General features: G+C 51.3%; 7 protein-coding genes across 8 annotated transcripts; 2 read left to right on the forward strand and 5 right to left on the reverse strand.

Moving 5' to 3' along the window:
- Nucleotides 1-218: 218 nt before the first annotated feature.
- On the forward strand, nucleotides 219-1507 carry J3458_001141 (uncharacterized protein; the record flags this gene model as incomplete). Its single annotated transcript, XM_007811478.2, has 2 exons — nucleotides 219-703; nucleotides 871-1507. 2 exons carry the CDS (start codon nucleotides 219-221, stop codon nucleotides 1505-1507), a joined length of 1122 nt encoding a protein of 373 aa, XP_007809669.2.
- A 7675-nt stretch (nucleotides 1508-9182) lies between these two features.
- On the reverse strand, nucleotides 9183-10183 carry J3458_001142 (uncharacterized protein; the record flags this gene model as incomplete). Its single annotated transcript, XM_066116560.1, has 2 exons — nucleotides 9183-9593; nucleotides 9743-10183. The coding sequence occupies 2 exons, from the start codon at nucleotides 10181-10183 to the stop codon at nucleotides 9183-9185; spliced, it is 852 nt and encodes a 283-aa protein (XP_065978442.1).
- A 975-nt stretch (nucleotides 10184-11158) lies between these two features.
- APE3_1 (Aminopeptidase Y) lies at nucleotides 11159-13608 on the reverse strand (the record flags this gene model as incomplete). Its single annotated transcript, XM_066116561.1, has 7 exons — nucleotides 11159-11270; nucleotides 11345-11818; nucleotides 11877-12014; nucleotides 12082-12710; nucleotides 12773-12990; nucleotides 13055-13211; nucleotides 13272-13608. The coding sequence occupies 6 exons, from the start codon at nucleotides 13606-13608 to the stop codon at nucleotides 11687-11689; spliced, it is 1611 nt and encodes a 536-aa protein (XP_065978443.1). The 3' UTR covers nucleotides 11159-11270; nucleotides 11345-11686.
- Nucleotides 13609-13739: 131 nt separating this feature from the next.
- Nucleotides 13740-16379, reverse strand: J3458_001144 (uncharacterized protein). Of its 2 annotated transcripts, XM_007811480.2 has the most exons (2): nucleotides 15774-16379; nucleotides 13740-15623 (listed from the first exon to the last, which is right to left on the reverse strand). In XM_007811480.2, the coding sequence occupies exons 1-2, from the start codon at nucleotides 15861-15863 to the stop codon at nucleotides 14424-14426; spliced, it is 1290 nt and encodes a 429-aa protein (XP_007809671.1). In that variant the 5' UTR covers nucleotides 15864-16379; the 3' UTR covers nucleotides 13740-14423. The 2 variants fall into 2 exon arrangements, with proteins under 2 accessions (XP_007809671.1, XP_065978444.1); XM_066116562.1 differs by having other exon boundaries at nucleotides 13740-16379.
- Nucleotides 16380-20419: 4040 nt separating this feature from the next.
- Nucleotides 20420-21812, reverse strand: set9_1 (histone lysine methyltransferase Set9; the record flags this gene model as incomplete). The annotated part of the gene is made up of 4 exons (XM_066116563.1): nucleotides 20420-20755; nucleotides 20827-21409; nucleotides 21482-21750; nucleotides 21810-21812. 4 exons carry the CDS (start codon nucleotides 21810-21812, stop codon nucleotides 20420-20422), a joined length of 1191 nt encoding a protein of 396 aa, XP_065978445.1.
- A 671-nt stretch (nucleotides 21813-22483) lies between these two features.
- set9_2 (histone lysine methyltransferase Set9) lies at nucleotides 22484-24570 on the reverse strand (the record flags this gene model as incomplete). The annotated part of the gene is made up of 2 exons (XM_066116564.1): nucleotides 22484-24406; nucleotides 24475-24570. 2 exons carry the CDS (start codon nucleotides 24568-24570, stop codon nucleotides 22484-22486), a joined length of 2019 nt encoding a protein of 672 aa, XP_065978446.1.
- A 705-nt stretch (nucleotides 24571-25275) lies between these two features.
- Nucleotides 25276-26046, forward strand: mrpl38 (mitochondrial 54S ribosomal protein uL14m). The gene is made up of 3 exons (XM_007811482.2): nucleotides 25276-25316; nucleotides 25369-25453; nucleotides 25521-26046. Exons 1-3 carry the CDS (start codon nucleotides 25302-25304, stop codon nucleotides 25814-25816), a joined length of 396 nt encoding a protein of 131 aa, XP_007809673.1. The 5' UTR covers nucleotides 25276-25301; the 3' UTR covers nucleotides 25817-26046.
- The last annotated feature ends 24 nt before the right edge of the window (nucleotides 26047-26070 follow it).

A 26070-nucleotide genomic window follows, 5' to 3' on the forward strand; every position in this document is an offset into this window, starting at 1 on the left:
CGAGCAAAGCGCCGAGGCTGGAAGCGCGGGGAAGAAGTCGTAGTGCATCAGAGCTGTCCGTCTGCTTTTGGGTGCGTGAGGTGCTGCCGCCGGCATCTGCGAATCGGCCGGTTGACAACACGATACACAAGCTGGACAGGGCGGTGGTGGTCGGTTGAGAAGTGCGGGCAGACACCAACAACGGAGGACAACCGTCCCGACCAGTCGGGTCAGCCATCATGGCCTCGCACTCGTTGGCCATGGGCGAGAAGCTGTCCGTCACCACGGCAATTATTGGCCTGTTGGCCGTAGGGGGCAAGACCATCGATGCTCTGTGGGATCTCAACACGCCAGCCAACAAGGCCAACTCAGTCTTCGCCACGGCTTTGCAAGAGATTAAGCAGTGCCGGTCGACTGTCCACATCTTGTACAAGACATTTTCCTTGGTTGAATCAGCACAGCTGCCGTTTCCCGAACGTGGGACATGGATCGAAGCCGACTACCTCATCGCAACAATGACCGATACGGTGCTGGCCGTATCTGACATGCAAGCCATTTGCGCGACCTTGAACCTGGAAAGGCAGGGACTTGCAACTCCCCTAGCCGAGGATGTCGCCATGGGCCATGACTACTCCTCGTCTTATGAACAGAGCATCCATGCCCTATGCTCGCGCATTCGATGGCACAATCTCTCAATGACGATGATGATGACCATCTTAAAATGGTAAGTGGCCTTTCTTTGTCTTTTATAAGTGTCTTGATTGTTCTTGGCAGCCTTGGGCCCTGCATTTAGTGCATATGCCAAGGAAGCCACTCCGGGTAGACAACGGGGAACATGAAAAATTGGAGACTCTGGAAGGTTTTGCTTACCATTTCCTTTGTACTTTCTAGTCCAGGCGAATCCGACGCTCAGAATAGCAGAGTGGGTCTGGAGCGGCGAATGACGAGGCTACTCGCAGCAAACACCAACTTGTCGGGCAGGATGCGTCAACTGGAGGACGTGTTCGATGGTCAAGTCGTTGATCGAGAGTCGCTCCCGCACTACAGTCCTCCGGCTCGGCAGCAGGCCTTTTGGGTCCCGCAACGACTTGCATCGTCGGCCGCGTCAATGGTCACAACCAGTGCTGGTGGGGATCAGAGATCTGACAACCAAGACACACTCCGAATGCTGTCACCTTTTTCCGGCTATACTCTTGCGGACATTCCTGTGCTTTCCATCATTCCTCTACCCGTCACCACTGCCGAGTTGGTTGACGGCAATGAGTTTTACACATTCGCATACGCTCGACGCGTAAGTCGCGATTTGAGCGAATTGATGCAATACCAAGCTGGGCAAGGTACCAGCCAGAGTTTAGGGGTGATCCTGGGCCGGACTAATAATACTAGCATTGATAATGGAGGAAGTACAAGCAGCGCAGGAAGCAGCAATGAAAGTGGCCCAGTAGTGGGCGAAGTACAGCCAGATACCCAGCGCAAGAAATGGCGATTCCGCAGGTTTAGAGTCAAACAACGCTGGCGCTTTCCATAGGTGGTACCAATGATCTGCAACGGCTTCGAGATTTATCATATATCATTTCAAACCGGACCTTTTAACAACTCGAGCATAGCGGCATTAATTTTACTCAACTCGTGGCAACATTTTGAACTCTCTTCGACAAGCATGAGCAAACACTGGTGGCACAGGACAAATTTTTTTTTATCTTGGATTAAGGTGATTATTTGCTGGTTTTTTTTAAATATGTATAAGGATGCTATTCGGGTCGGGCGATTGTGAAGAGGGTCTTCACAGACATCCGGGTGACGAGGCTCCTGGATTTGGCATGGCGTACGTGGAGGTTTGGCATCGGCAACCACTTAGGTCTTAAGAAAGAAAGAAGGAGGCGATGAAATGCGACAAACATTGATACGTAACTGATTCTATATCAAGCCTTGAACGCGCGGTGATGTAGCAGGCAACCAGCCGGGTAAGAGCCACCACGTATTCTACTCGCGTCGAGGCGCCAGCGAAGCGAGCCTGCTGTCTGACAGTCTATGTAGTGCATGATGCGGGGCTGGAGTCTAGCTTGACACAAAGAATTGCAATCGGCAATACTTATAACTCTCACAGATCCTACCTGCCTATTTGGCCTCATACAGCCAGCAATCAATACGTACACAACATCCTGTGTGACCTCGTTCAGAGTAACAACGCCCGCATGTAGAACAAGCGGGGTATCAGTAATAGCTCGCATTTGACCATCATCATCATCATCACCATCATCATCATTATCGTTGACAACCCCCTGGCGATACGTTTGCGATATTGTGCTAGCCTCATTTTTGGCTCTCAAAAGGGCTCGGAAATTGACTAATTAAATCACCAGAAGCCGGCAGGGTTTTATCATGGATGTACAACATCGGAATCTTGAATTTCTCTGGCACGGAATCTCTTGGTTGCGCAATCAGGATGGAGCATGCAGTCTCACTGCATACAAGCTGGCAAATGACCTCACTGAAGAGCAACCACCCGCCCCCTCATCTGTGTCTGTTGACACCGCGTCAGCGTTTTGGTCTGCAGTAAGCCGGTCTGTATTGGCTCATCCGCACTGGTGGTTGGATGCATCGCTGTGAACTGGCGCCCAGCGTCGCTTGACCCGGTCTAGAATCTAGCAGTCTTACAGAGCTGGTTTCACTGCACCGGTACCCGACCTGTTCTCCGACACACCTCATTAAAAGAAAACTTGTTTGCATTGGAAAGATTTGGAACTCCGTGTTGTGAAACTGGGGGCCGACCGGGAAGCCAAAGTGTATAAATTGTCTCCTCACTGCCCCGGATGCTCAAGGCGAAACCAGCTGACGTATTCTTCCCATATTAGATACCGGGCAACAGATGACTTACTCTTAAATCAAGGGCCCACCGCTTGCAATTGTCAAATCATTGAAGCTACGGGACTGGATTGAAGCGTAAACATGATATACTTTGGTATATGCTTGCTCCTAGCCAGCTCCCTTTTCTATTTTTTTTATTTATTTATTTCTTTCTAAGAACCGACTTCAAAGTTAATTTATTACACTCTTTCGACCGAACTTTTAACCGGTATATTGCGACCTCATCTATGAAGGAATATCCACGTGGAAAGGATGAAAAACGACATGCCAAAATCCGTTCCACTTTCTCAAACGATGCCTTTCGTGTGCACTGAGAGAAATAGAGTCGTCAAGATTGAGAGCAGCATGGTCCGGAAAGTGGATCTTAATAGACGGTGAAGCTTACATCACCTGTCTTGCACTGGCTTTGTTGCAATACTTGTCACAACATGCTGTGCCACTCCACGGCTGCCTGCATGCACACCGAAATGGTGTCATAGAGGCCCAACTCAACGACACCTCTGTGTTCAATAGCACACATGTTGAAAAGTTGGCCAGAATTCACTGGTCAGCGGCGAGGCTCTGTCATGGCGAGGCTTTCTGCGAGGTGAAAGACCCTGGTTCCCCAGCACCGCCGACGCGTTCGCTGCTTTCCGGACTCGCTCGTAGGCCCCTGGCCTACAGGTTTTCCATGGTCGCAGCTTGAATGGACTTTTTTGTAAATCAAGGGGGAATACACATGTACGCGAAGAGACGAAAAGCAGCATCTTGCAAATGGCATGACGGAAAGTAAACCGTGACCGCAGGCGAGGACGGACGCTCATTCAGAACGACTACACTCGGCTCCAAGCCAGAGTGTTTAGCCGTCATACCGAACATACAGCAAGCGCGCATCTCTAGCACAATTGTCGCACTTCCCGGCCGAGGGATGGTGGCACAACGAGTACTTTGCACTCCCCAGTGTATAGCCACGAAGATGCGCTGCCAAATGCTACGAGCCCGAGCTGTGTATGCCACGTCCAAGCTTCAGGACGTGTACAGGGAGGTACACTTTCAAAATTACGGTTGCTCGGTGGCCCATGGCTTTGAACGGGTCCCCCCAGCTCTTTTGCTCGGTGTATCAAGATGCGAAGGTGGTACTTAGATATACCTGCCATGCTGTCCAACCCCAGACACCCCAGGGAAATCAGCCCCCGTGGGCAGAAACCTTCTTGACTGATGTGGCTCATCAGTGAATACCATGGGGATGTCAAGCAGGGGATCAGGTGGTTCTTTTGCTCGTGTCGAAGACCTGGCAGGGTGGCTGTATCTCTATGTCTCCTTCTCCTGGATAAACCTCCATCTCCAAAACGAAAACCGCCCAAAATCTTCCTCACGAATCGTCTACCACATCATTTTTTCCAAGGCCAATTTCGTCTCTAGGACGTCGAAATCAGAAGTAGTAGTTGTGCAACTCGGCACATGAGGCTTATCACCTCGCAACCACACAGTGTCGTCTTACGCCATGGCATCTAATCAGGCAGCTTATAACGGGTGAGAAGGCAAAATCTCACCGCGTCACGTATCCGAGATGCTGACACTCTTCCCCCTCCTTCCTTAGGTCGACGCCCCGTAAGCCTGCTCATACTTATACTCAGCACCAGGCGCAAGGGACTAGCTCTGAAGCAGTGAGTCTAAGAGAATACCGCCTCTCTCAGTTCCAAAATGGCCCTCTAGCTACGCTTACCGAGACACCTTCGAGCCGCGGGGCTCGTATTTCGCAGCAACTCTACGCGGTCGATGCGGCATTTAAACGGCGATCTTGAAAAACGCGAGGGGGGAGATATCCTGTTTAATATCAAGCCCCATCCAGGAGTAGTATGGGATAGCAAGGCGTCTGGAAGGATGTGAGCTTATCGAATTAGGCTCCAGGCCACAAACCTCTTGGGATTTTATTACCCTGAGGATATTAAGTTCACGAACGCAATCTTATTCGAGCAAGGGATGCCAGTTGAATTTGATGGGTACAGAATTCTATATGCTTGGGACATGTATATTGGGCGTGCGGTGAATGGGCCATACGCAATCTTCACTCAACGCACGTCGCAAGCTATCAAGATGGGTCACCGTCTACGGTTATAAAACTGAGATGCTTGATGTCCCGATAGCCTGAGGCATTACATCTCACATACAGGAATGTCAGAAACCCATTTTCACGCTCAAGCTTCCATCATGTACCCAATGTGCCCTGCAAGCAGCTTTCGTGACTGATGTGCCTTGCGCTGCTGCCTGCTTGTGCGGGGAAAGCTGCCTGCCTGAGCCTTGTTCCAGGAGTGCCAGACCCTTTTTGCAGACCTAACCTAGACCTGGTGTTGTTGAATCTTTCTCAACATTGCTTGTGCTCTGATCTGAGCTTGTGTTGTGGTATTTGTGTCAAGGACTATAATTTACGTGTTTCCTGTCCTTGGGGGAATATCTCTTGAGCTATGGCATGAGCGATGGTTAGTGGTCGTGGCTTATGAGGACTTGTTGTGGCATATTACGCTGTAGAATGTAAGTTTCGTAGCTATGCAAATCGTGGACCGGGGTGTATGACTCGGCAATCCTAGTGTGGCCATGCTTGTTGTCCATATTACACAACTAGACAACCGGTGGCAAAGGCCAGATTAAATTATTTGTTCATGTCCGATAATACAGGGAAAGAATTGGTAAAGCGGGATGAAGTTGCATATAGCGCCATGGCTACCGCGGGTATAACTGCCCCTTGTTTTCTCATTCTACTGCTCCTCGGCAGTTGGGACTCTTCAGTTTTGGAGAGATGCTGGCATTTCGACATGTCCCTTGCTTCTGTTGGCGTCGGGCATCTCTGAATTTCAACTCTAGTCCGTCCAGGGAGCATTCATGGCATTCAAGTCGTAGCAAATTTGTACTCTGGGTTGTGACTTGGGCCATGTTCTCGAGCTGGGTTTTGATTTTGACTGTCCGCCTGGACACTATCTGGTGCTCTATAGTTACCAGCATTATGGGGAAGATGTGAAACGCCGCGACAGCATTGTGGCTTGTTCTTGCAACCAGTGACGAGGGCTTAATGAGTGCTTGAAGTAATGACTCGATTCATCTATAACAACATTCTTTGGTATGAGAGGTCCTTGGTTTCCTCAAGGCGTAGATGACCCACAGAGCTCAATTTATACAAGAAGTCGGTGACAGCCTCATGCCCTAGGTCGCGTGATCGTAGCGCTCGTGTTCTTGTGTGTGACATGCTTCGTCACAGCTCTCACCGGCCCCTCGGTCACTACTCATGAGAAATGAGCGCCCGGGCCTAGGAATGGATGGACTAGTTCGGCTTCAGCTTAGTATAGGGAGTCTTGTACTATGGCATATGGGGAAGACGTACAGCTATTCAATACGAGAAAATTCAGAAGGCAGGCCCTCGCCCATCGCTCTGTTACCGTAAACCCCATGCTGACAAGCCGAGGCTATTCCGCATCATCGTCCGAGAGTGTAGATTTGAGCAGTCTACAAATTACAGTGAGTCAAAATTTTGCAACACAAGTCCAATGACCACGAGTTGGTGGCTCCTCTATGCCAATTCTAGGGGCTGTGGCTATTTGGCATAGGCTTGAGTCCCGAAAATCAACACTTCCACGAGAGCCAATACTCTGCAAAGCTATTGCATAAAGGGCCTTTTGCTGTTTTGTCTCTAAATTGGTGCTATTGCGTCCAACGGGAAAGGTTTACATGAATTGGGTGGAGCTTGCTCTGCATTGTTCGTGCTAGGATTAGTTATCCATCTGAGTAGCGCAATCGGCCAGACGCTGAAATGACGTTGACGAAGATATGAAGTACCAGTATTCAAGACATTAAATACTCTGTTCCCGCGTTACGACGCAATTTTCCTTTACTTTGACGCGGCGTCAGGGAACCAATGCTAGCTTCCGTGTACTGGGGCCAAGAGAAAGAATCAAGTATCACTATAGACACTGATAGCTTGTATATGGATCGTAATATACGGGTGAATGAGCGTCACTATATAGGACCCAATTCCTACGCATCTTGTGTGGCGTCACTTTTGTGTGACAAAGGGGGGCTTCTCAAGTTAGCTTGCGTCCATGGAGTAGGAGATGAATTCAGCAAGTCGATTACAGCTCCTTGAAGTCCGAATTTTAATAAATCTCTTCTGAAGATGACTTGAACTCACTTTCAAATTATAGCTGGGTCGCGAGACTTTGATTAGAAGACGGTAGGAACGGCCCTGCTAATATCGACGCAGCATGTCGCCAGGTTTTTCCCGTCCACGGGCGGATAATGAGATAATAGAAGTGTAAAGTCAATAATACACGAGATGAAATAGTCCCGCGCTGGATTTCAGTCTACAGAGCAGTCGAGAAGAATTTGGCTCTGGACGTACTTGCCCGAGGGTTTCCATCCATAAGAAACCCCCTCGGCTCTAAGATTTCCGTCCAATAGAGACGAATTTGCCAAGACTATCCAGTTTACAATGCGCAATAAAATGAAACAGCGGAACCTCTAGATAAAAAGAGGCTCTGTGCATCAGTTGTGTCTCAGATGCCTGTTGTGGTTTTGCTATTGTCAGCATGTATAGGATCATAAGCCGACCTATTCCCAACGTCTCTTCATAATTAGACTCTATAGGGAATTGATATACTCATTAATACCAGAATTGTAGTGCATCAGGTACACTAGCAGTTTGATTACACGAGGAATTCCATCATTTTGGTCAAGGCCCGCAACTTCACGGGAAGAACACAAGTCGAGACGATTTGCTTGCTCCAACGGGCAAACGAAATAAATACCGCATAGCATTGCCTTGTATAGCTCTTGTCGCAGCCAAGCGTGCCTTGGAAATACCTCATCATAACCCATGTCTCGGAGCTTTGGCCTTTCCCAACGCGATACCATTGCACCAGCATCATGTTGCTGCCTACACTCACACCGCTCAGGATAAATCTCTTGAAATTGTTACATGTCTCTTCCGAAACGCCTACATGAACCTCCAAGTTCCATTTCTCTCACACACACTCACTCACACACACTTATAACCACCCTGGTTTTCCATCCCGCCGACTTTCAAAATGCAGCCCAGCACATCTTTTCCGCTCTTCTCTTCCTCTCTGCAGGTGCTTTGGCCTCGCAACCTGCTGCCAACAACGCGCGTGGGGTACGCCTTCACTTCCATGTACACCCCGATCCACGTGAATACTAAATATAGTGTATTAGCGATGCCGGGTTACAGCCGGAGGCGGCGCATGCCATGTTTTGACGCAGAATCGCCAGGCTCGGGCTTTTGGCTGCAGCAGCCATGCAAAGGTATGTTTTTGAAAAGCCGCCCTGAAAAGGATCATGTACTGATTTCATCCCATTGTACTGCATCTAGAAATACGTGCATAGTCAACGGGGTGGTAGCCCACTGTTCGTAAATGATGTTACTTTCTAACAGGGCACACGGTTACAATAAAGGGCCAACGGCTACTCATACAAACTCGGACGTCATATTTTTTTCTATCCACGTTGGAGTTACGATGGAAATACTAACTCGCCAAGCACGCGGGGAGTTGGTCAGCTGTATTCCGGTTCTGTAACTAGATGGTTGAAATTGATATTGAGATGATAGCCTCAGTTTGCCATTAGTGCGTCATCAATTCGGCACTTTATCAAGAAGCCAGGCCCTGATCTATTAGGTTCAACCAAGCTTGTAAGCTTCAACTCAGAAGCTAGTGAGCAAACCTAAAATCTGTCCCTTTTGACCAATTGAATAATGTTATTTGCACTATTCGGGTATAAAAAAAAATAGGGTCTCAATTCTCTAGCTAGATATCATGGCGACAAGTGGAATTCATGTAGTGGGACACACCGGAGATGGGGAACATCAGGTCAGTCAAGCTACGAGACTCGCCCGTGCCGTTGTTCCGGCCAAAGTGTTTCTGGTGGCCGAGACTCCAGAGAGAGTACTTTGGTGTTTCAAAGGTGCTTCTTACTGCTGTTGCTGAGCCAAAAACAGGAATAATAATGACGCTGTATGACAAGGTAGATCGAACATTGCTGCCGCGGGGCGCAAGAGTCAAAAACTGACGTCAGAACAAGTTGCTCCTGTTCCATTTCTACTGACAAGGAACCATTCAGTCGGGCGCTTTGTCGGCCCCGTTGCGGATGTTCGCACGTTGAAACAGATAAGCGGTTGCCGTGTGAAATTAGCAAGCGACAAGGTTCGCTCTGTATGCACAAGAGACCAGAAATAACTGTGTCGCACAACTCGTCGCAAAACACTTCATTCCTGCTTGGCCGCTGGATCGATCTTCCCATCCCTGGAAACAAAACTCCAAATATCAGCACGATTGGCGTCGCGGCATCCCCCCTTACGCAAGTATCACATCAATGGTTTCTGTCCTGGCCATATTCCAGGCATGCTTCTCCACTCTCCCTACCCCTATCCTAAGAGCAGTCTCCCCTTCTCTTCGTATCGCAAGAACGTTGCAAAACTCGTATTCGACCTTGTCAAATTGAGATAGTCGGTACCTGCAGCTGTAGAAGTCGTCCGCAACCACGGGAGCAATCAAGTCCCAGTTTTTATCGTGTGGGGAGAAGCGACCACACGAAATACATAAAAGCTCAACTTGTTTCGGCAAATCACTACCCACGGGCTGTGTCTCGTCAAATGTCGAGAAGTCATGAAGATTTAGGAAGCCAACCAAGACATCTGACCCGAGCAACAAGTATTTGCTGAGATGGGGTCCACGCTGGATGTCCTTGAACCCAAAGAATGAGCGCTGACAGCAAAAGTATAATAGAGAGCCAGAGATTTGAGATTTGAGACTGCAGCAACGGCGGCCGACGACAATTACAGTCGCTGGCCGTGGAAACAAAAGTGAGGTGGCAAATCTGGTACTTGGTACTGCAAAACCAGGCCAAGTCTCACTTCTTCTTGCAGCTCTGGGTCTAGGGCCGCGGGATTCCGGCTTGGCTCCATCTCGGATTCCTCAAAGGTAACGGTGCGACAGTACCAGCTCGTCTGTTGCCCGAAAACCAAGCATCTCCTCGAGAACAAGGCTTCTTGAAAGGTCCAGGCGCGGGATGACCATTTGGCCTGGGTGATGTCTCCGACTTTGCCGGCTGCGGGTTGAAGCCGCAGACTGATATGGGGGAAATGAAGGACAGGCAGCTGTGGCGTGTCTGGACTTGATGGTCTTAGTCCCGACTCTGCGTCGCTGCCATGTGCTGCAATTACTGTGAGGAGAGAATTGGCGTACATCAAGGCCATGTTGTCCAAGTTTCTCTGCACCGTGTCATTGTCGTCTTGGACGATGCAGAGAGTATCAACCCAGAGGTATCTCAGTCCCAGGCTCCGAACCAATTCCATCGTATCTGTATCGTCCTCGGTATGTCTCTGCGGGACGTTGATATATTTCCTGGCTTTTGAAACTCAAGGACATGTTCCTTGGTTGTTTTCAAACTGCGCACTTGTCCCCATACATAGCTTAAAGCTAAATAGTCTGTTCTATGTAGCCTGGCATGGACGAGGCACCCTTGTACGACATCGATAAACATGGTCTGTACAGTTTTTGCCTCTTCCATCATGCTTGACTGGCAAGCAATTTGATGGTGAACTTCGCATTCCAAGAGCCAGGAGCGCACGAGATCTAGTCGCACCTCGAGAGGCTTGATTTGTCGAGCCCAGGGGCCAGTCCAGGACGGGCGGAATTGTTCGTTGCCCTCAACGGTTGGTAGAAGAGAACGCGAGGGCCCATGTGTAGTACCTGGTAGGAAGAAGAACCGTAAACAGCGACCAGAATGCTGCTTGGCTCCGAGGCCAGTATGCTCCTTGCCGATATGAACCAATTCCAGGACAATAAAGCCCGAGAGTGGCCCAGGGAACAACGACAGAGCAGCAGTGAGAGATTGGCAGCATGCACAATCTTTGTGGGCTTGGATGTCTGCTACATCGCCCAAGTTGAAGGACCATGTCGACGGATGCCTGCCCTTGCCGAAGCTCAAGATATTTCCCCAAGCCGAGCTGCTGAATACATTGTTGCATCGGGCACAACATTGGTTTGACGACATTTCAAGCTAGCATATCGAACAGCGAGAAGTTGGTGAAAGATATGGCCCAATTCCACTTGTGCGATTAATTTGTGACCAAGAAATATAAGGCGCCGAGGGGGATTAGGGGCATAATTATACCATTGGGTATCAGGCGAGGTAGCTTGTGTCACCCCGTCTGACGCTGAATAATATGCCACCAGCAGGATTAATAGGTCAAGTGGCTTGAGGACTTCCTGACTGCGTATTACTGCTTACACCGCTTGCAGTGGCGGCATACTCATGCTGAAACGGGTGAAAATGCGAGCAGTGTCGAAAGGCACACAGGGAACCTATCATCAAGTACGAATAGCCATACAATATTAGCCCTAGTTTCGCGATGCGTTAAGAGAGCCTCTATATTCTTACTAGTTTTTATAATATTAATTAGAAAATACCCCAGACTTCGCTTGGCTTTGCCGGGGCTGCTCGGATAACCCACCACGACTCAGGAACCTGTTCGAGAAAGGAAACAGTCCGTCTTGATAGTCTTTTGTTCTAGGCTGTTCCTGATACCAGGGGAAGTCGTGACTGTCAGCAACCCTTTACGCGTCAAGGTTCGAGGTGGTGAATTAATGACATCGCCCGCTGTAACATCATGTCAGATACTTGAGCGGAGGGAGGAGGGTTACGAATAAACGAGTTAGATTCCATCAGCGTGACGCCAAAGGTATTCGGATACACAAACACCAGAAGCCAGTAAGACAAAAGACACAAGCAGATTCAACAGGGACACAAAACAACAGCAACATCTACCCCAGGCTCTGAGTCTAGCCGTGTCCGACTACGAACGACAAAACTGCGGTGAATATGCATTGCATTTGGGCTTCCTGAAAGACGCAACACCAATTTCCCTCGTTCTTTCAGGGAAACCCTCAAAGGAAGCCGCATACGTCGCAACAGAGTGAGCAATAAGCTATACCTATTAGCCAGATCCCATCACGCTCACTCACTTGGGCTTTTGAAAGACTTACCTTGGTGTTCACCTCCCACGCTGTCATGTTCAAATTGTTCAAATCATCGCCAATTTGATGGTAGTTTTTATCATACCACTCTCCTTCTTCGCCGCCAAATAATCCAACTTCGACAGCCGTCTTGACACCCTCAGCGCCCTGCAATGAATCCTGGTTAGTCTGCCATCATCAGGCCCGCCGCCATTAACGAAAGAACGGGACGTACCGTAGCAATGCCGCCCGCCGGAATACCCGCCCGAACAAAGGGATCGTAGTCTGAGCGCCCGTCGAACTCGATCATGGTATAGTTCAGCTCGCTCTTGGTATACCAGTCCACGTACAGGTCTCTCAATAGCTCCGACCCCAGCGGGTTCTCCGCATCAGTCGCATTGTAAATCTGATACGCAAAGTTTGGACTGGCCATCATGTCGTAGTCCATGAACAGTCTGATATTGAGATTCTCCTTGTCAGAGAGGGATTTGACGTAGTGCTCTGAGCCCAGCAGACCCTCCTCCTCGGCTGACCACCAGGCGAAACGGACGCAGTTTTCGACGCGGAATGCGGAGAGTTGGGAGGCCACTTCGAGGATGGAGAGGGATCCAGAGCCGTCGTCATTGATTCCCGGGCCTTCCTCGACAGAGTCGCTGTGGCCACCTAGCATTACACAGTTGTTTGCGTCGCCTTCAGTTGTTTGGGCAATGATATTCTTCGTCCTGATCGTTTCAACAGTGGCGTCAATGTAAGCCGATCCTTTAAGGATTTGCCCGCGTGGCAGGTTTTCTACCCACTCCTCGGCATCTTTGCTGCTGACCCCAAAGGTAGCGACGTGGTCAGGCGAGGGCTTGCCCAGGGTGCCTACAGACAACGTCAGCGACAAGTTCAACCACACATACGACGAAAGCCGTCACCAAGCTCACCATGCAATTCCTCATCTACGGTATTGTAAATGACAGCCGCAGCAGCACCCGCTCTTCCAGCAAGCTGAGATTTATCGCCAAAGGCACACTTTCCCCTCTGTATCAGCGCAATATTCCCCTTGACCTTGCGAGGATAATCAGACGCCTTGCAGCCCGTGTCTCCAACCAAAATTAACTCTCCGAAAACGGGTTCATTGTCCTTAGTCGGCGGTGTGAGCCTAACCAATGTCAGCAATTTTGGCTCAAGCCCCCCCCCCCCAATCCCGGACAGCGTATACATACGAGAAGGCCGTAGTCGTATTAGGCACTGTATCATGAATGACGAGACGGAATTCCTTGACCCTGCCCGCGTAGGCGTCGAATTCCTGCTCCGACACATTATAATAGCCCCCGAGAGAAGCCAACTCAGACTTGATATAATCGAGCGTACCAAGGTGTCCTGCTGCCCGTCAGACTCAAATAACCAGCGCCATGAACTACGCGGCAGGGGCATGCATACCTGGTGACCCAATGACGCGAGTGGGGTGGTTGAACTCGTCCTCCGACTTTTTGGCAAGCGCATACAGGTCTTCGGCGCGCTCCCACAGCCTGTCCTTGTCGATACTATCCTGCAGGGTGTCTGAACTGACCAGCGGTCTTGCGTGGAAGCTTGGGTGTGGGTTGTTCTTGATCGGCCGCTGCAGTGGGAGCTGCAGTGCCGCAGCAGCTGCGCTGAGAGCAACAAGGTACGAGATCCGGGTCATGTTGCGGTCATTGACAGCTTGAATGGCGAGGAGCAAAGGAGAGAAGAGGTGAAACAGGTAAAAGTTATGTTGTGCTCGGGGTGCTGACGCCATACCGTGACGGGACTGATGACATTTTGTCCCACTTTTCAGTCTCCTGCGCGGCGTCCGGCGGCGGCAGGCAGCTTATTTTAAGCTTCAACACTGCTGTATGGCCTTGTTCGCCTTCAAATCATAGTTCCTGGCTAAGTTTTATTCTTCGTTCATAGCGGAGTGTGCCGTGAGCTGAGCATGAGCCTTGGCGCATCTAGGTTATTGGGACGTCCATTTCTTAGCGCGATCCAAGACTTCACTAGCACCTCTTTATTTTAAGAGGATAGTCTATTCTGTATATACAATAATTGTTATGCCTATCTACTGGGTGGTTGTGGCGAGTGCGCTCCGACGACCAACCCATTTATTAATAAGAAAACCCATCTGTTCGATGCTAGACGCCCAAGAGCAAGCCCCGGTCCCGGGGGCGATGTACCCATATAGTCGTACGAATGCCCATATATAGTGAAGAAAACCAGAGATAGGGAGCGAGACGCTCCGGAGGAAAAGCGAGGTGCGAGGCGCGGTTTGCAAAGTCAAAACATGCGCCACTTTGTCGTCGCTGGTCTATCAAGACCTATGATATTTCCGTCCCGCCGTCCTCTAATTAAACGCCGACAGAACTCCGTTGGAGCCAATGCGAAGAGATGATCAACAAAGAGCGCACGTGGTGTCTCCCCCTCCCTTCTGACAAGAGGACCCCAAATGCCAAGAAAGCAGGCTACCGAACCCAAAAAAAAAATAAAAATCAAAATAAAAAAAAATGGGCGGTCCATAAAGACCTCACTCAGCCCAGCAGACGAACATCTCCCACGACGCGTCGTTCTCATTATCAGTTACTCAACGGACAAATTCTTCTTCCAACCCGTTGTTGGGATCGGCTTCTCAAGACGCAGTATCCACAGCAGGTAATCTTCGACTGGGAGGAAGAGGCACAATACGCGATTGCACATGAAGCCTGCCATGACGACGAACACGGCGGCGAAGGCATCGAGGAAGTAGTGGTTGGCTGTGCTGACAATGGTCATGAGCATCCACGTCGGGTACCAGATGCCGAAAGCAAACATGCAGGCTCTTGCAAAGGCGCTTCGTCTGGCCTCTACCGGGTCGTCCTCGTCGTCTTCGTCCGGGCCGGAGTGGCCAATTGACATATTCTCGAGCCATGAGAACAGGCCCTTGACAACGCCGCTCTCGGCAATGAAGGTGCAGCCAATGCAGAAGGCATAACCAAAGTGCATGCTGGGCATGGCGGCAAGCAGATTAACAAAGTCGCCGCCCATCCAGACAGACTCGGCATCCTCCAAGCTGACCGAGTCGACGAATCCGTATTCCTTGGGCAAAAGTCGCGGCGGCATGGTGGGAATGAGGATAAAGATGATGAAGGCGAGGAAGTTGGTCAAGGTCATGGTACGACGAACAGTGCAGAATCGAGCGTGCGTCGACGCCGTGGTGTAATAGTAGGCGAGGAACGAAACGGTGCCCGGCAAGTGTACAAGGGCATAACCACGATTCAAAAAGGACAGAATCCACGCTCGGTAACCGCCCGTCTCGGCCCCGCGCAGGAACCAACGTTGGATCTGCCATTCGAGCCACTTTTCGGGCGCCTGTCGATCTCCTCCCCACAGCATGGCTTCGAAGTTCAGAATAGATAGGCCGTGTTGCTGGGCCGAATCCCACATGCTCTTCTGGCCACCATAGGTCGCCTGGGCGAGAACTTTGGTGTACCTGTATGCGCCGAAGCTCACGCCCCAGTAGAACATTTCAATCAAGAAGGGAAATTTTTGCAGGATGCGGGAGTGGAAGTTTGTGGCAAAGCGGCTCGAGTTTGGCGTCGTGAAGCGCAGGCAGCTGCCGCAAGAGCGGGACTTGGGAGGGTACTGGTCACTCTGCCGGCGATACAGGAAATGGTTGTACTCATCAGAACTCCTAGGCGATTCCTCGTCGGGGAGCGGCTGGTATCGATCCCTTGGTTTGAAAAGAGAGTAGTTCTTCCTGCGGGTAAAGAACATGGCCAAGAGGAGCACGGTGACGGTGAGCTAGACAGAGGCGCAACAAGCAAGATTCCAAGTCAGCCACGGAACTGCAAACGATGAATACAGGCAAGCACTCGCAGCAAAAAGCAATGCGCAGCCAAAGTGCACAACGATGGGCCAACGATTGCTTGTTTGGTGGTACTGGAAACTTACAACCGGCTCGACAAAGTCAGGCACTGGAATTCCATGCGCCGCCTTCCATCCTCCCTCGGGAGTATCGTCGAAAGCTTGAGAACCGACCATGATGAGCAACAATAATTTTTTTTTTTTGCCTATAGCATGTTACGTTCCCTGGAGACGCGCAACGGAAAAAAAAAAAAATCGTGAAGCTTGGAGAGCTTAGATACGTAAATTGCCGTTCCAACCGTGACAGGCTGTACACGTGCTACCTGCTATCTGACGCAGCTTGGGGTGAGGCGGTGTCAAGCGTCGCCTGCCGAAACGAGATGGTGGCTTGGTTGGCGGGCTGGCCACACGTATCCGTGGGCTGACGTAGGCACGTATTGTGCAGCAAAGGCGGGGGAAGATGAAGATGCGTCGAATTGACAACCTACACTGCCGGACAAAATGGCTCAATGGCTGACTTGTGAAGAGGAAGAAGTCGATGAGGTGGAGGAGGAAGAAGCCGGGGAAAATGAGAAGAAGTGAGAAAAGCCAAAGCAAAAAGTCAAGTTAGGGAGCTCCGTTCCCAACGTCACCAGATGCCCAGATCCAGGTGCAGATGCCAGACATGGCCAGACGCTAGACACCAGGTTTGTTAGGTACACATCCCCGAGCGAAGCAGCTTGACGCCGCCAAGTTGTCGGTTTTTTACGGGCTGCAAGACGCCGTCTTAGCTAGGGACTGGTCTGGTGCGAAAAGCCCGGCCGCCGTCGCCGTCACCCTCATGCCTCCACAACATCTCCAACCGCGACTATAACCTGGTGCAACTGCAAGGGGAGGGAGGGTTCAACCATGGGGATTAGTTAGTTGGCCGCTCGTGACGCTCCAGTGCTCCTTGTACACCTACGGTCAAGGGGAGCCAGCTCAAGGCGCGTCATGCATCCATCCACTTCACATGCAATTTTGAAATGGCAAATCTTGAACCCATCATGGACCGGGTACGGACATACATAATCTTTGCCTAGATCCGCAGAGCCTCCGATAGACTTTGCACAGCCTTCCCGTCCCCAGCATCCGACGTCGTGGGCCGCGGCATGGAATCACTCCATAGTCAACACCGACGCTTGTGTTAACATAATATTGTAATGTCTCGACCGTCGCAGATTGCTATGACAAACAGTCTGGTTGTTGCCAGAGTTACTGGAATGTCTGCCCGTCGTTCGGACCGCCACAAGTGGCTCCCCTAATGGGACCCCTTCTCTTGAGCTCGTCGAAAGACGAGGCGCATGCCAAGAGGCTAGGGGCACAGGTGGCAGAGATTAGGGAGTAGATGGCGTGTGGGTGTCAAGGTGCAGCCAAGGTGGTCCATCCATAATGAGCCTTGGAGAGAGCTTGACGCTTCACACCTTGTACCACGCAGGCGCTACGTCGGGGTACTGAATGGCTGCCGTTCGATTCTTGCCGCAATACGGAGTAATGTGAACATCTCTGCCGAGGTGCAGCGGGCTGGTGAAGCCTTGCAAGTCGTAGCTCATGAGCACGCGACATCTCTCGACTTTGTGGGACGTTTAGCGACGCCAACGACGCCGCGCTTGCAGGTTGTGCAGGTGGCGTACGGGTACGGAGTAGGGAGTGCGAACCAGACCTCCTAGCTCCCCTTTGACATCGGCCGACGTCATCACTCTATCACCGCCATCGGCAAAAGTCGACGTTATGCTTGTTTGCCTCCTAAACCCCGTCGGCATTGGACGACTTGAAGCTCGACACTGAACATTGAAGCACTATTATGGCTTCCATGTCCCTTACAGCATACGAGTACTGAGAGACTGGCGGCTGGCGCGTTTCTCTCTCCAGGTGCAGGTGAGAGGCAGCCACTAGCCTGGTACCTGCCCAAGTACGGAGTGCGCGATGGTACAAAACGGACGCCGGCACACTTCTCCAAGGCCGTGTGGCTGGTGCCAAGAAGCCAATTGTGCCAAGGGCAAGGATTTTTCGGAACCTGCGGCGCCAGCAGCCAATCCTCGGCGTCGCCTTGTCTCTGACCACGCCGCTGTGGGGATTGTTGTGCGCTTGCTTCGACGGCCATCTTGACTTACGTGTCCACGACAACAGTTTATCCGCAGTGGGCGGTCGTGCGTGCGCTGGGCCATTTGGTCGTTTTTTGATGCTGCCAAGGCCGTCTGGTCAATCAAGTTCCAAAGCGAGCGTTACTGCGCACTGCCATGTTGCACCTCCTGTGCCTGATTGTCCCGTCAAATCCTGCGTCACCATCGCCAGCGCTAGTGTGCCACCTTTTTCCCTTCCGTCTTGGCAGTATGGCTGAGCACTTGAGGCCTGTTGCTCTGTCTGTCTGTCTATCTGTCTGTCAGTCTGTCAGTCACTTCGCAGTCCAAATCAAACTAACTTACGGAGTCGTATGTTGACAATACTACGCAATAGTAATCACCGGAAATAACTGTCGTCGATTCGCCCGGCCGATCCATTCCCGACCGTTGTCAAAATACATACCAGTCCCAGGTCCAAGACACGGCAGGAGAAACAGCAATAAAATTAAGGTTCCTTTGGACCCGGGCTTCTCAAATCCTCCACGTCGCACGCCCCTTGAAATGTGGCTGTTTGGTCCCATCTGTGGTCTGGTGCGCCATCTCCTCATGCTTCACCCTCATGCCCTCATGCAGGGACGTTCAACAGTGGTTCGGAAAGCCGATCCACGTTTGTTGCGAGTGTCTGCCCCTCCGGACAGGGTCCAAGTCCGTCCGTCTGCATTTATGGGGGCGTGGAGGCGTCTGACGGTGAGTGCTGGGACGCATCGGCAGTGTGCGCCTACCGACTCTCCGGCCCGTTCAGACAGCTCAATCCCGAAAAGGCCGCCATTGCAGGCAACCTTGAACCTGGATGCCAACTGGTGCTGCTCAATAACATCACGCAACTCTGATGTATGTGTCAGCAGATTCATTGCAACCGAGGCCGCAAGTAAGTCATGTCACAGTGATGATAGTGTTGACCTAGATAGCTAGCTAGCATGAGCGAGGACCATCATGTTTTTAGTTATTCAGCCACTGGTTTATTATATTTATCCATGTTTCGGACTTCTTGGCGCCATTTTGCGAACACTACTCCTCTCCAAGCAAGTCAAAAATGCATATCGAGGAAATACGGTCGCTTGGACTAACATATTGCTGCTTACAAGGATACGCCTACCATGTCTCGTTATGCAACGTACTGGGTTTGACGGGTTTGCCCTCCCCAAATAGGCACCCTGGTCGGATGAAATACCCCGTGCTTGTACGGAATATGAGAACTCGCTACCCTACACAGACATTGAACCCGAACCCGCAATAGAGCAGTCCCCCCGGTCCATATATGCCACAGAAATATGAAACAGCAAAATTTATTTGCGATATTCACATAGAACTAATGAATCGTAGGACATGGCCCGCTGCATGAGTACCCGATTATATAGTAGTGCATAGAACACACTACAGCCTACACATCCGCCTGCGCAACGCGAGCAACACAGCCTTGACGATGCCACGCGGCGACCCTTTTTCCTTCTCTTCATGGATGGGGCCTAATAAAGGTCCGTGTGTAATGTAGCTCTTTGTAACTTAGAAGCTTAGTACTAGTACTTTTATTATCATATAAATTAAGAGTTATATTAAGTACCTTTTAATTTCCGGCTTTTAATTGGCTTAAAATCCCTGTCGCGACCTCACTGCCGCCTTCGCTGCATTTAAGGGATTTGCAGCCCGGTTAAACCCAAAATAGCCACCCATCTTGAGAAAAAAATAACAGGGGGCAATTACGCATGAGGGTACGCCGCAGAAGAAGCTACTCGCAGATTCTCGATGGGCAGCTCCACGACCCACCGAGTTTTGTGAATACGACTTCCTCACTAATCAATGAGAAACCAAGTATATAAAGAGAGGGGAAAAAAAAAAAAAGGAAACTAGAGTAACTGGGGATATTATTATGCATACGCGTGCTCCAGAATGAGTCGATATACTACTAAAGAGGTTCGACCATTACGCCGAGTATAACTAACGACCATCGTTGGATGTACAGCACCCCAGCCGCTGCGCTGAGCAAATGACAGTCACACGCGTGCGGCTACACGTGTACAGAGCAATTTCCTGCATTTATACAGCGAGCGTTTCGCTATTGAATCAAGGGGGACAAGCTTGAGTCTAGTCACAACTCCAACTCTTCAAACCCTTGGTGATATATCTTGCAAGTCCCATGTGGATACAGACGGTCCTAGGGCCACAGAAACCCGCTCATTACCGTTCAGGCTACGACCTCGTTTACGCATGATGGTATTTTGGCGCACTGGAGTCCAGGATCTCGTTTCATCTATCGTGTTCCCAGCTTAGTTACCTCACCCGTCCTGTTGGCTAGAACATCGGCCTGCAAGAAAACATGTGTACGTAGGGCTAGGTCTTTCTGGGGTTTCTTCCTTCGTCGTTTGACAACATGAGGTGCCCTTCTGCTCTACCAGTCCAGAAGACTCAAAAAATCGCGGACGGACACTGCTATTACGTGGTAGTAGTGACCAGAACTGTACGACTTGTCTTCCTACTGGTCCCTACCTGTCGTGGGGTGTATATAACCCATGCGATCATTGTGCCCGAACAGTTCAAGCGCTTCAAGACGAAACACGCAACGAACTGAACGATACATTGGTACGGAGTACAGTGCTATATATATACGTCTATGTCAGGAACGCAAACCTTCCTTCGCTCCAGCTCCTCGTCAACGCACCCTTTCGGCCCGTTGACAGGATTACACCTTGCCACCTTGCCGTCCCCAAGCTCAACGACATACTCGCACCCGCCGTACCGCTCGCTCATGCCCGCCACCGGGAAATCCGTAGAAACAATGTGAGCGCCGGATCTGAACGCCCCGTCGCGTTGGATCGTGCTGCAGTTTCGCACCGTGCCCAGCGCCGAGTCGGCCAGTGTTCGCACCAGGTAGTTTGCCTTGACTTGCTTCTGTACATTCTGTACGTACGCATCCGTCACGGGATCGTTCAGCTACCACCTGTCAGATATATATTCCGACCATGAAAAGAGTTGGTGCCCCGTAGAGACCATAAAAAAAATACCTTTTGAAAAGCGCATTCCGCCCTCCCCGGTGCGGAATTCGTAAACAGCACTCTGCCTTTCAAGTTTGACCTTCCCTCAATGTACTTCTTGTTGACGGGGTCGTCGGGCCCGTTGTCCATCAGGAACAAGACTCTGCCTCTTGCTGAATCCAGATTCGGCCAGCCGTACTTGAGAACAGAGTCCTCGAGTGTCATGCCGGGACGGCGAATGTCGTCCGGCGTGATGAGCTGCCTTCTTCCGAAGACGGAGCGGATCTCGACGTCCAGCCCTTCCAGCAGCGTGGCATTGTCCCAGGGAATGACTTTGGCGCCGCCGGCCGACTGCCCCAGCGCCGCGGCCGTCTTGAACTCGGTCATGATGGGGATGGGCACCGCCCACGGATTGGCGTCCACAAAGGACTTGATGACCCGGAGGCAGGCCTTGAATGTAGTGCAGACGGTGTGGATGTCGAGGTCGGGAATGTGCAAGACCTTGGTCGAGGGCGTTTGGAACTCGGGCCCCGTGTTGTAGGGCAGCCCGACGAGCGCCCTGATGAGTGGTTTTGCGTAGTTGCCGCCCTCGGGATCGGCCAGAATGTCCAGTCTGTATTGTCAGCCCCATCCGCAAGTATTTACACCCGCGCAACGCAGGGAGAAGAGGGTGAGCGGGACTCACTCCAAGTTTCGCACATGTTGTTTCCGAAGCTGCCTTTCCAATGGAGGGTGTCCGTAAAACAGGTCCTGGGTGTCGGCGCTCAGGTTGAGCATCAGAGCCTTCTCCACGTCGGGCGCCTCGACGTGGTAGCTGTTGTGCGTGCCGACGACCTGGATCTGGTTCAGCCGGATGGCGTCTCCCCAGACCAGCCCGTTGCGCGTGTAATTCTTGCTGCATGCCGCCCCGAGCACGGCCGGCGCGCCGCATAGGACCAGAAGGCGCTTCACACTCTGCAATATCGTTAGCCCTGGGTGGGTGGATTCTACGGCGATGCCAACCGAAACATTACCATTGCTCTTTGCTTGACCTGGTTTGCGGAGCGGTGACGAGTGAGGTCCTACGAGGAGGGGAAGGAGGTGCTTTGAGGAAAACGACGGTCGGTGGGAGGCAACAAGTATTAAACACATCAGGTTCTGGCTATCGCGCTCTTTACTACAAGATATTACAGTATAATAGTGTGTACTTCTTGGCGGGCAAGTATATTCTGCACCAGACTGCATGCACATGTATGCCGCCTGCCATTCTCACACGAGCCCATGTGGTCTGGTCCGAGTCATCTGTTGGACTGCGAAAGTGGCCCGGCTGGTGGAGTCCTAGAGACACGAGTATTGTAACATAGAAATTGAAGTGAATTTCGACCGTTGTGACGGTCCCCCGCTAGCCACAACCCATGAGCCTTCTTTCATACGCACAGCAACCATTTTCTTGTCTTTTTGCTTGTAGATGCAACTTCACATGTCAATAACAACACATGGCTTTATTTGTGCTGCAGATGTCAAACGGGCGCATGCATACTCTGTACGTTCCAGCTCAAAAACAAACAGTCATCACCCGCAATCGCCAAATGCTAATCTATCCTGCCTTGAAGAGTATGATACAGTATTAATCCATAAACTCCAGACCCCTTGTGGTGGCGCGAAACACCCCATGGTAATTGTCGTCCCATTTACTATGCACTAATTCCTACCCGGACCTACACTTTCTGGGTCTCCCGCTTCGCCGAAGGCCCGACTCTTCGATCAGTTTGACTGTCACCGAGTCTTGGACTTCGTCGCTGGACGACTTCTTGCTGATTGGCGCACGCAGTAATCTCCGACCCCTCTCGGGCTCACTCGGCTCTTCCGTCTCCTCCCTCTCCGGCAAACACTTTCTGCCTCGAGCTTTGCGCTCGTCATTCGTGTCTAAGAATCTATGCACAATCCTATGATCCAGGATCCGCTCCTCCTTATCCGAGGGCCCTGCCTTTTCAGTCTTGGGCCACATGTATCCGTACAGCTTGGAATGTCGTTCGCAGCGGGGGCACGCCGACCGCGTATAGTAAGCGTTTTGCTGTACAAAGTATGCGTTGCAGATTGTGCATTGAATCCATGCCATTTCCGGCTCGGAGAGAAGTAATGGCGTGAGAACGTAATCGCCAGGTCTGCGCACCTTGGTTGCGGGTGAAGCCTGCTTACTAAAACTGCATCGCCTGCTCTTTGGCCGAGACTGCAATTCTCCGTCGACGTTTGTGGCGATCTGGGACACATCAACTGCCTCTATGCTCGTGGAAATAGGACCAGTAATTTCCGGCCCAGAGCTGCTAGGTGCGTTGAGAATGGCCGATATTGTCATGGCGCTGAGTTCTGGTTTCGACGTCGCGGGGGATTCGTTCGTGTCGCCGTCCTTGGTCGATTGTGGTGACCGTTGACTCTGTACGCTCTCAGGGGAAAAAGGTGCAGTGGCTGCAATGGTTTGGTCTTCTTTTTGGTCGCTGCTGCCCTTCAGCCGATTTGCCAACACCTTGATTGGCGTCTCGGGCACGGGCACGGGCTCGGGACTGTCCTTCTCAGGCGATGTGACATCTGTCTCAATAGCCTCATTACTTGACAATATACTCTCACTAACAGAACTCCCTCTTGAAGACGAAAGATGGGGCTCTTGTTCAATCGTGTGCTTGGGCTTTTTTGCCGGCGTGATGGGCGGCGTTGCCATGGTATCGGCCTTTCGCTTTCGGTCGCCTGGTGAGCCAGGCGCCGGCGACACCGCGACCGACGAACCGTGAGCATTGCTGAGCCGTGAAGTCTTTGCCTTGGTCCTTGGAACTCGCGGACGAATCCCAGGTGTAACGGAGGGAGTTCGAGATCCGCCAACGCTATCCTCCCGTCGACGTCGCCGCAGAGCATACGTCTCGGGCCTGTCTTCTTCCACACTTGTCTGAATAATCACGGCACCTTCCTCAGGCTCCCAACCGTTCCTTAGTCCCTTCTCGCATGTGCCGCATAGACACTCACAGTTGTCCTCGCCAAAATAGCTTTCTCCATACGTGACAGTAATCTCTTCGCCCGATTCAATAGGACGTATAGCAACAATTTCAATGCCAGCGTTGCTAGTCGTCATCAATTTGGCATTCGCATCACAGTCGTGGTTTGCGAATCGTGCGGGACCCATGAACAGGCTTGTGCTCTTACTCCTTGAGCTAACGACCATGCTGAAATCCTTCTTGCGTGCCGCAATCTCCTTCTCTTCCTCGGGCGTGATGACAACCTGGATACCCGACAGGTACTTGATTGATTCATTTCGTTTAATGTACCGCCTTGCCGTGATACTTGCTTCATGCGAGACAATCGTATATCGGTTCGTGGAGTTAACCTCCCAAGGACAATCAGGCAGGTAAATCTGCAAGTACCGCCGCAGGTGTCGCTTAAAGTCGTCCTTTTCCCTGTCTGTCTTCAATTTATTCATGAACTTCCTCAGTCCATCCATCGCAAGCAGCTTCTCCTCCGCCGCCGCCAAGTCTTTCCACAGGACCACCTCTTCCTGAATAATCTTTGCAATGGCATTCTCCGACAGACCCCGCGAGGGGTGATATGACGGGCGATTCTTGGGGACTGTCGTCCAGTAATAGACCTGTAAACCGCACAGTTAGTTTTTTGACTCCCCGAAGATCCCGTTCACCAGGCCGCAAAATCACTGACATGGTCGACCAGTGCATCCGTCAAGATGTCATCGTAAGCAGACAATTGTGCCAAAGTGAGGCGATGCCTTGCCGGCGCAGCCTTTGGCGCTGGCATAGTTGCCAATGACGCTCTGTGAAAACGTTGCGACCCCCCCAATCCTGAAGCGTGGCAAGATCCCAAGTCCACCGGCCGGAAACCTGTCCAAATAAGCCTCGCCCTCAGCCGAACTTGACAGACCTGCGCCGTAGATGAAAATGCCCTTGAGATTCTCTCACCCCCAGCTGGGCGGCCGCAGTCGACCGGGCAAAATGACCAAGTTTCAGCTCGCAGCCCGCTCCTTCCTCAAAAATGTCATAATCAACCCGTCTCAAACCAAGTGTACAGTTCGCACTCAGAGCCAGCAGACCATATAGACAGCGGAAGGAAATATCGAAAAGGAGAGTGATTAGTGAGAGACTGTATGTTTAGAAATGAGAACTGCCTGCTTCAGAGACACGCGACCACGTACCCGGCAGGTTCAAACATGATCGAATTCTCAGGAGTGAAGTTGTGTTTGGTCCTGCTGGTGAGAGCTTGAGCCATTCCAAATTGCGGCTTTCCCTCCAAGCCCCCCTCTGGTGTGCCCCCTGCGCTGGGTAGGCCCGCCCAGCCGCCCCATAAAATGACTTTGGCCCAGCAACGCAGGAGGTACATGCGCAAGGAACTCGGAATGCAGAGGGGTGCTTGCCTTTCTTGGGGAAACGTGGCGCCAGGTGCACGTGACTGTCATTTTCCGAAAAGTCTCTTGACGCCGAAAGCTCAGGACTGGCTGATGCAGCACCGAAGTTTGCGCGAACAAAGCCAAAATGATTCAATTAAAGGTGTGTCGGAAGCGAATGCGCTATTCTACGCATATGTTCTAATGGCAAATAGACGATGCTTAACTGCATCGACAACTCGGGCGCTGCCCTCGTCGAGTGCGCCCTGGTTGTTGGTCAAAAGCGGCATGCTCGCATAGGTACGTCGCTGCCATGCTCTCCGAGTCCTGGATCAAGGGGAACAAAGAAAGGATTTAACTGTTACAGGTGACCGTATCGTCGTTGTCGTCCAGGAACAAAGAGGTGCTTCGTCCTCTGGTATGGCGGGCATCTCAGCCGCGGCGAAGGTCAAACGCGGTGATATTCGACACGCCGTTGTTGTGCGAACCAAATACCCTACTCAGCGACGTGACGGATCCGTGGTCCGCTTCGACGACAATGCGTGCGTTTTGCTCAACAAGTCTGGCGATCCGGTGGGATCACGAATCAATGGTGTCGTTGGCGCAGAGCTGAAGAGGAAGAAGTGGAGCAAGATTTTGTCGATGGCGCCTATGCAAGCGTAAGGGAGGTAATGCTGGCACTTGTTTTGAGTAACGAAAGGGATAGGCGATGAAAGGACAGTTGAAAGGGTGCTGGAAAGGAGGTCAAGAGGATGAAATGAAATTCCCATAGGACCATACCATGGGATATGTTGTACAATTATATTTGGCATTTGCGAGGCGTTTTAGACTGGAGCAAGAAGCTCAATTCCAATCTCATAATACGTACATCAATGGCCATGGACTGGCCACTGAACTTCACCTCATCACACTGTGAA

Source organism: Metarhizium acridum (assembly GCF_019434415.1).
Source record: "Metarhizium acridum strain ARSEF 324 chromosome Unknown scaffold_1, whole genome shotgun sequence".
Classification (NCBI taxonomy): Eukaryota; Fungi; Ascomycota; class Sordariomycetes; order Hypocreales; family Clavicipitaceae; genus Metarhizium; species Metarhizium acridum.

Excerpts from the sequence above, each read along its gene's own strand:
- J3458_001144 (XM_007811480.2), bottom strand. The coding sequence starts at position 15,863 with ATGGTCGGTTCTCAAGCTTTCGACGATACTCCCGAGGGAGGATGGAAG. Across the intron at positions 15,624-15,773 it reads CTGACTTTGTCGAGCCGGTT|CTCACCGTCACCGTGCTCCT; the intron begins GTAAGTTTCCAG and ends GCCTCTGTCTAG.
- mrpl38 (XM_007811482.2), top strand. Across the intron at positions 25,454-25,520 it reads AAAGCGGCATGCTCGCATAG|GTGACCGTATCGTCGTTGTC; the intron begins GTACGTCGCTGC and ends TAACTGTTACAG.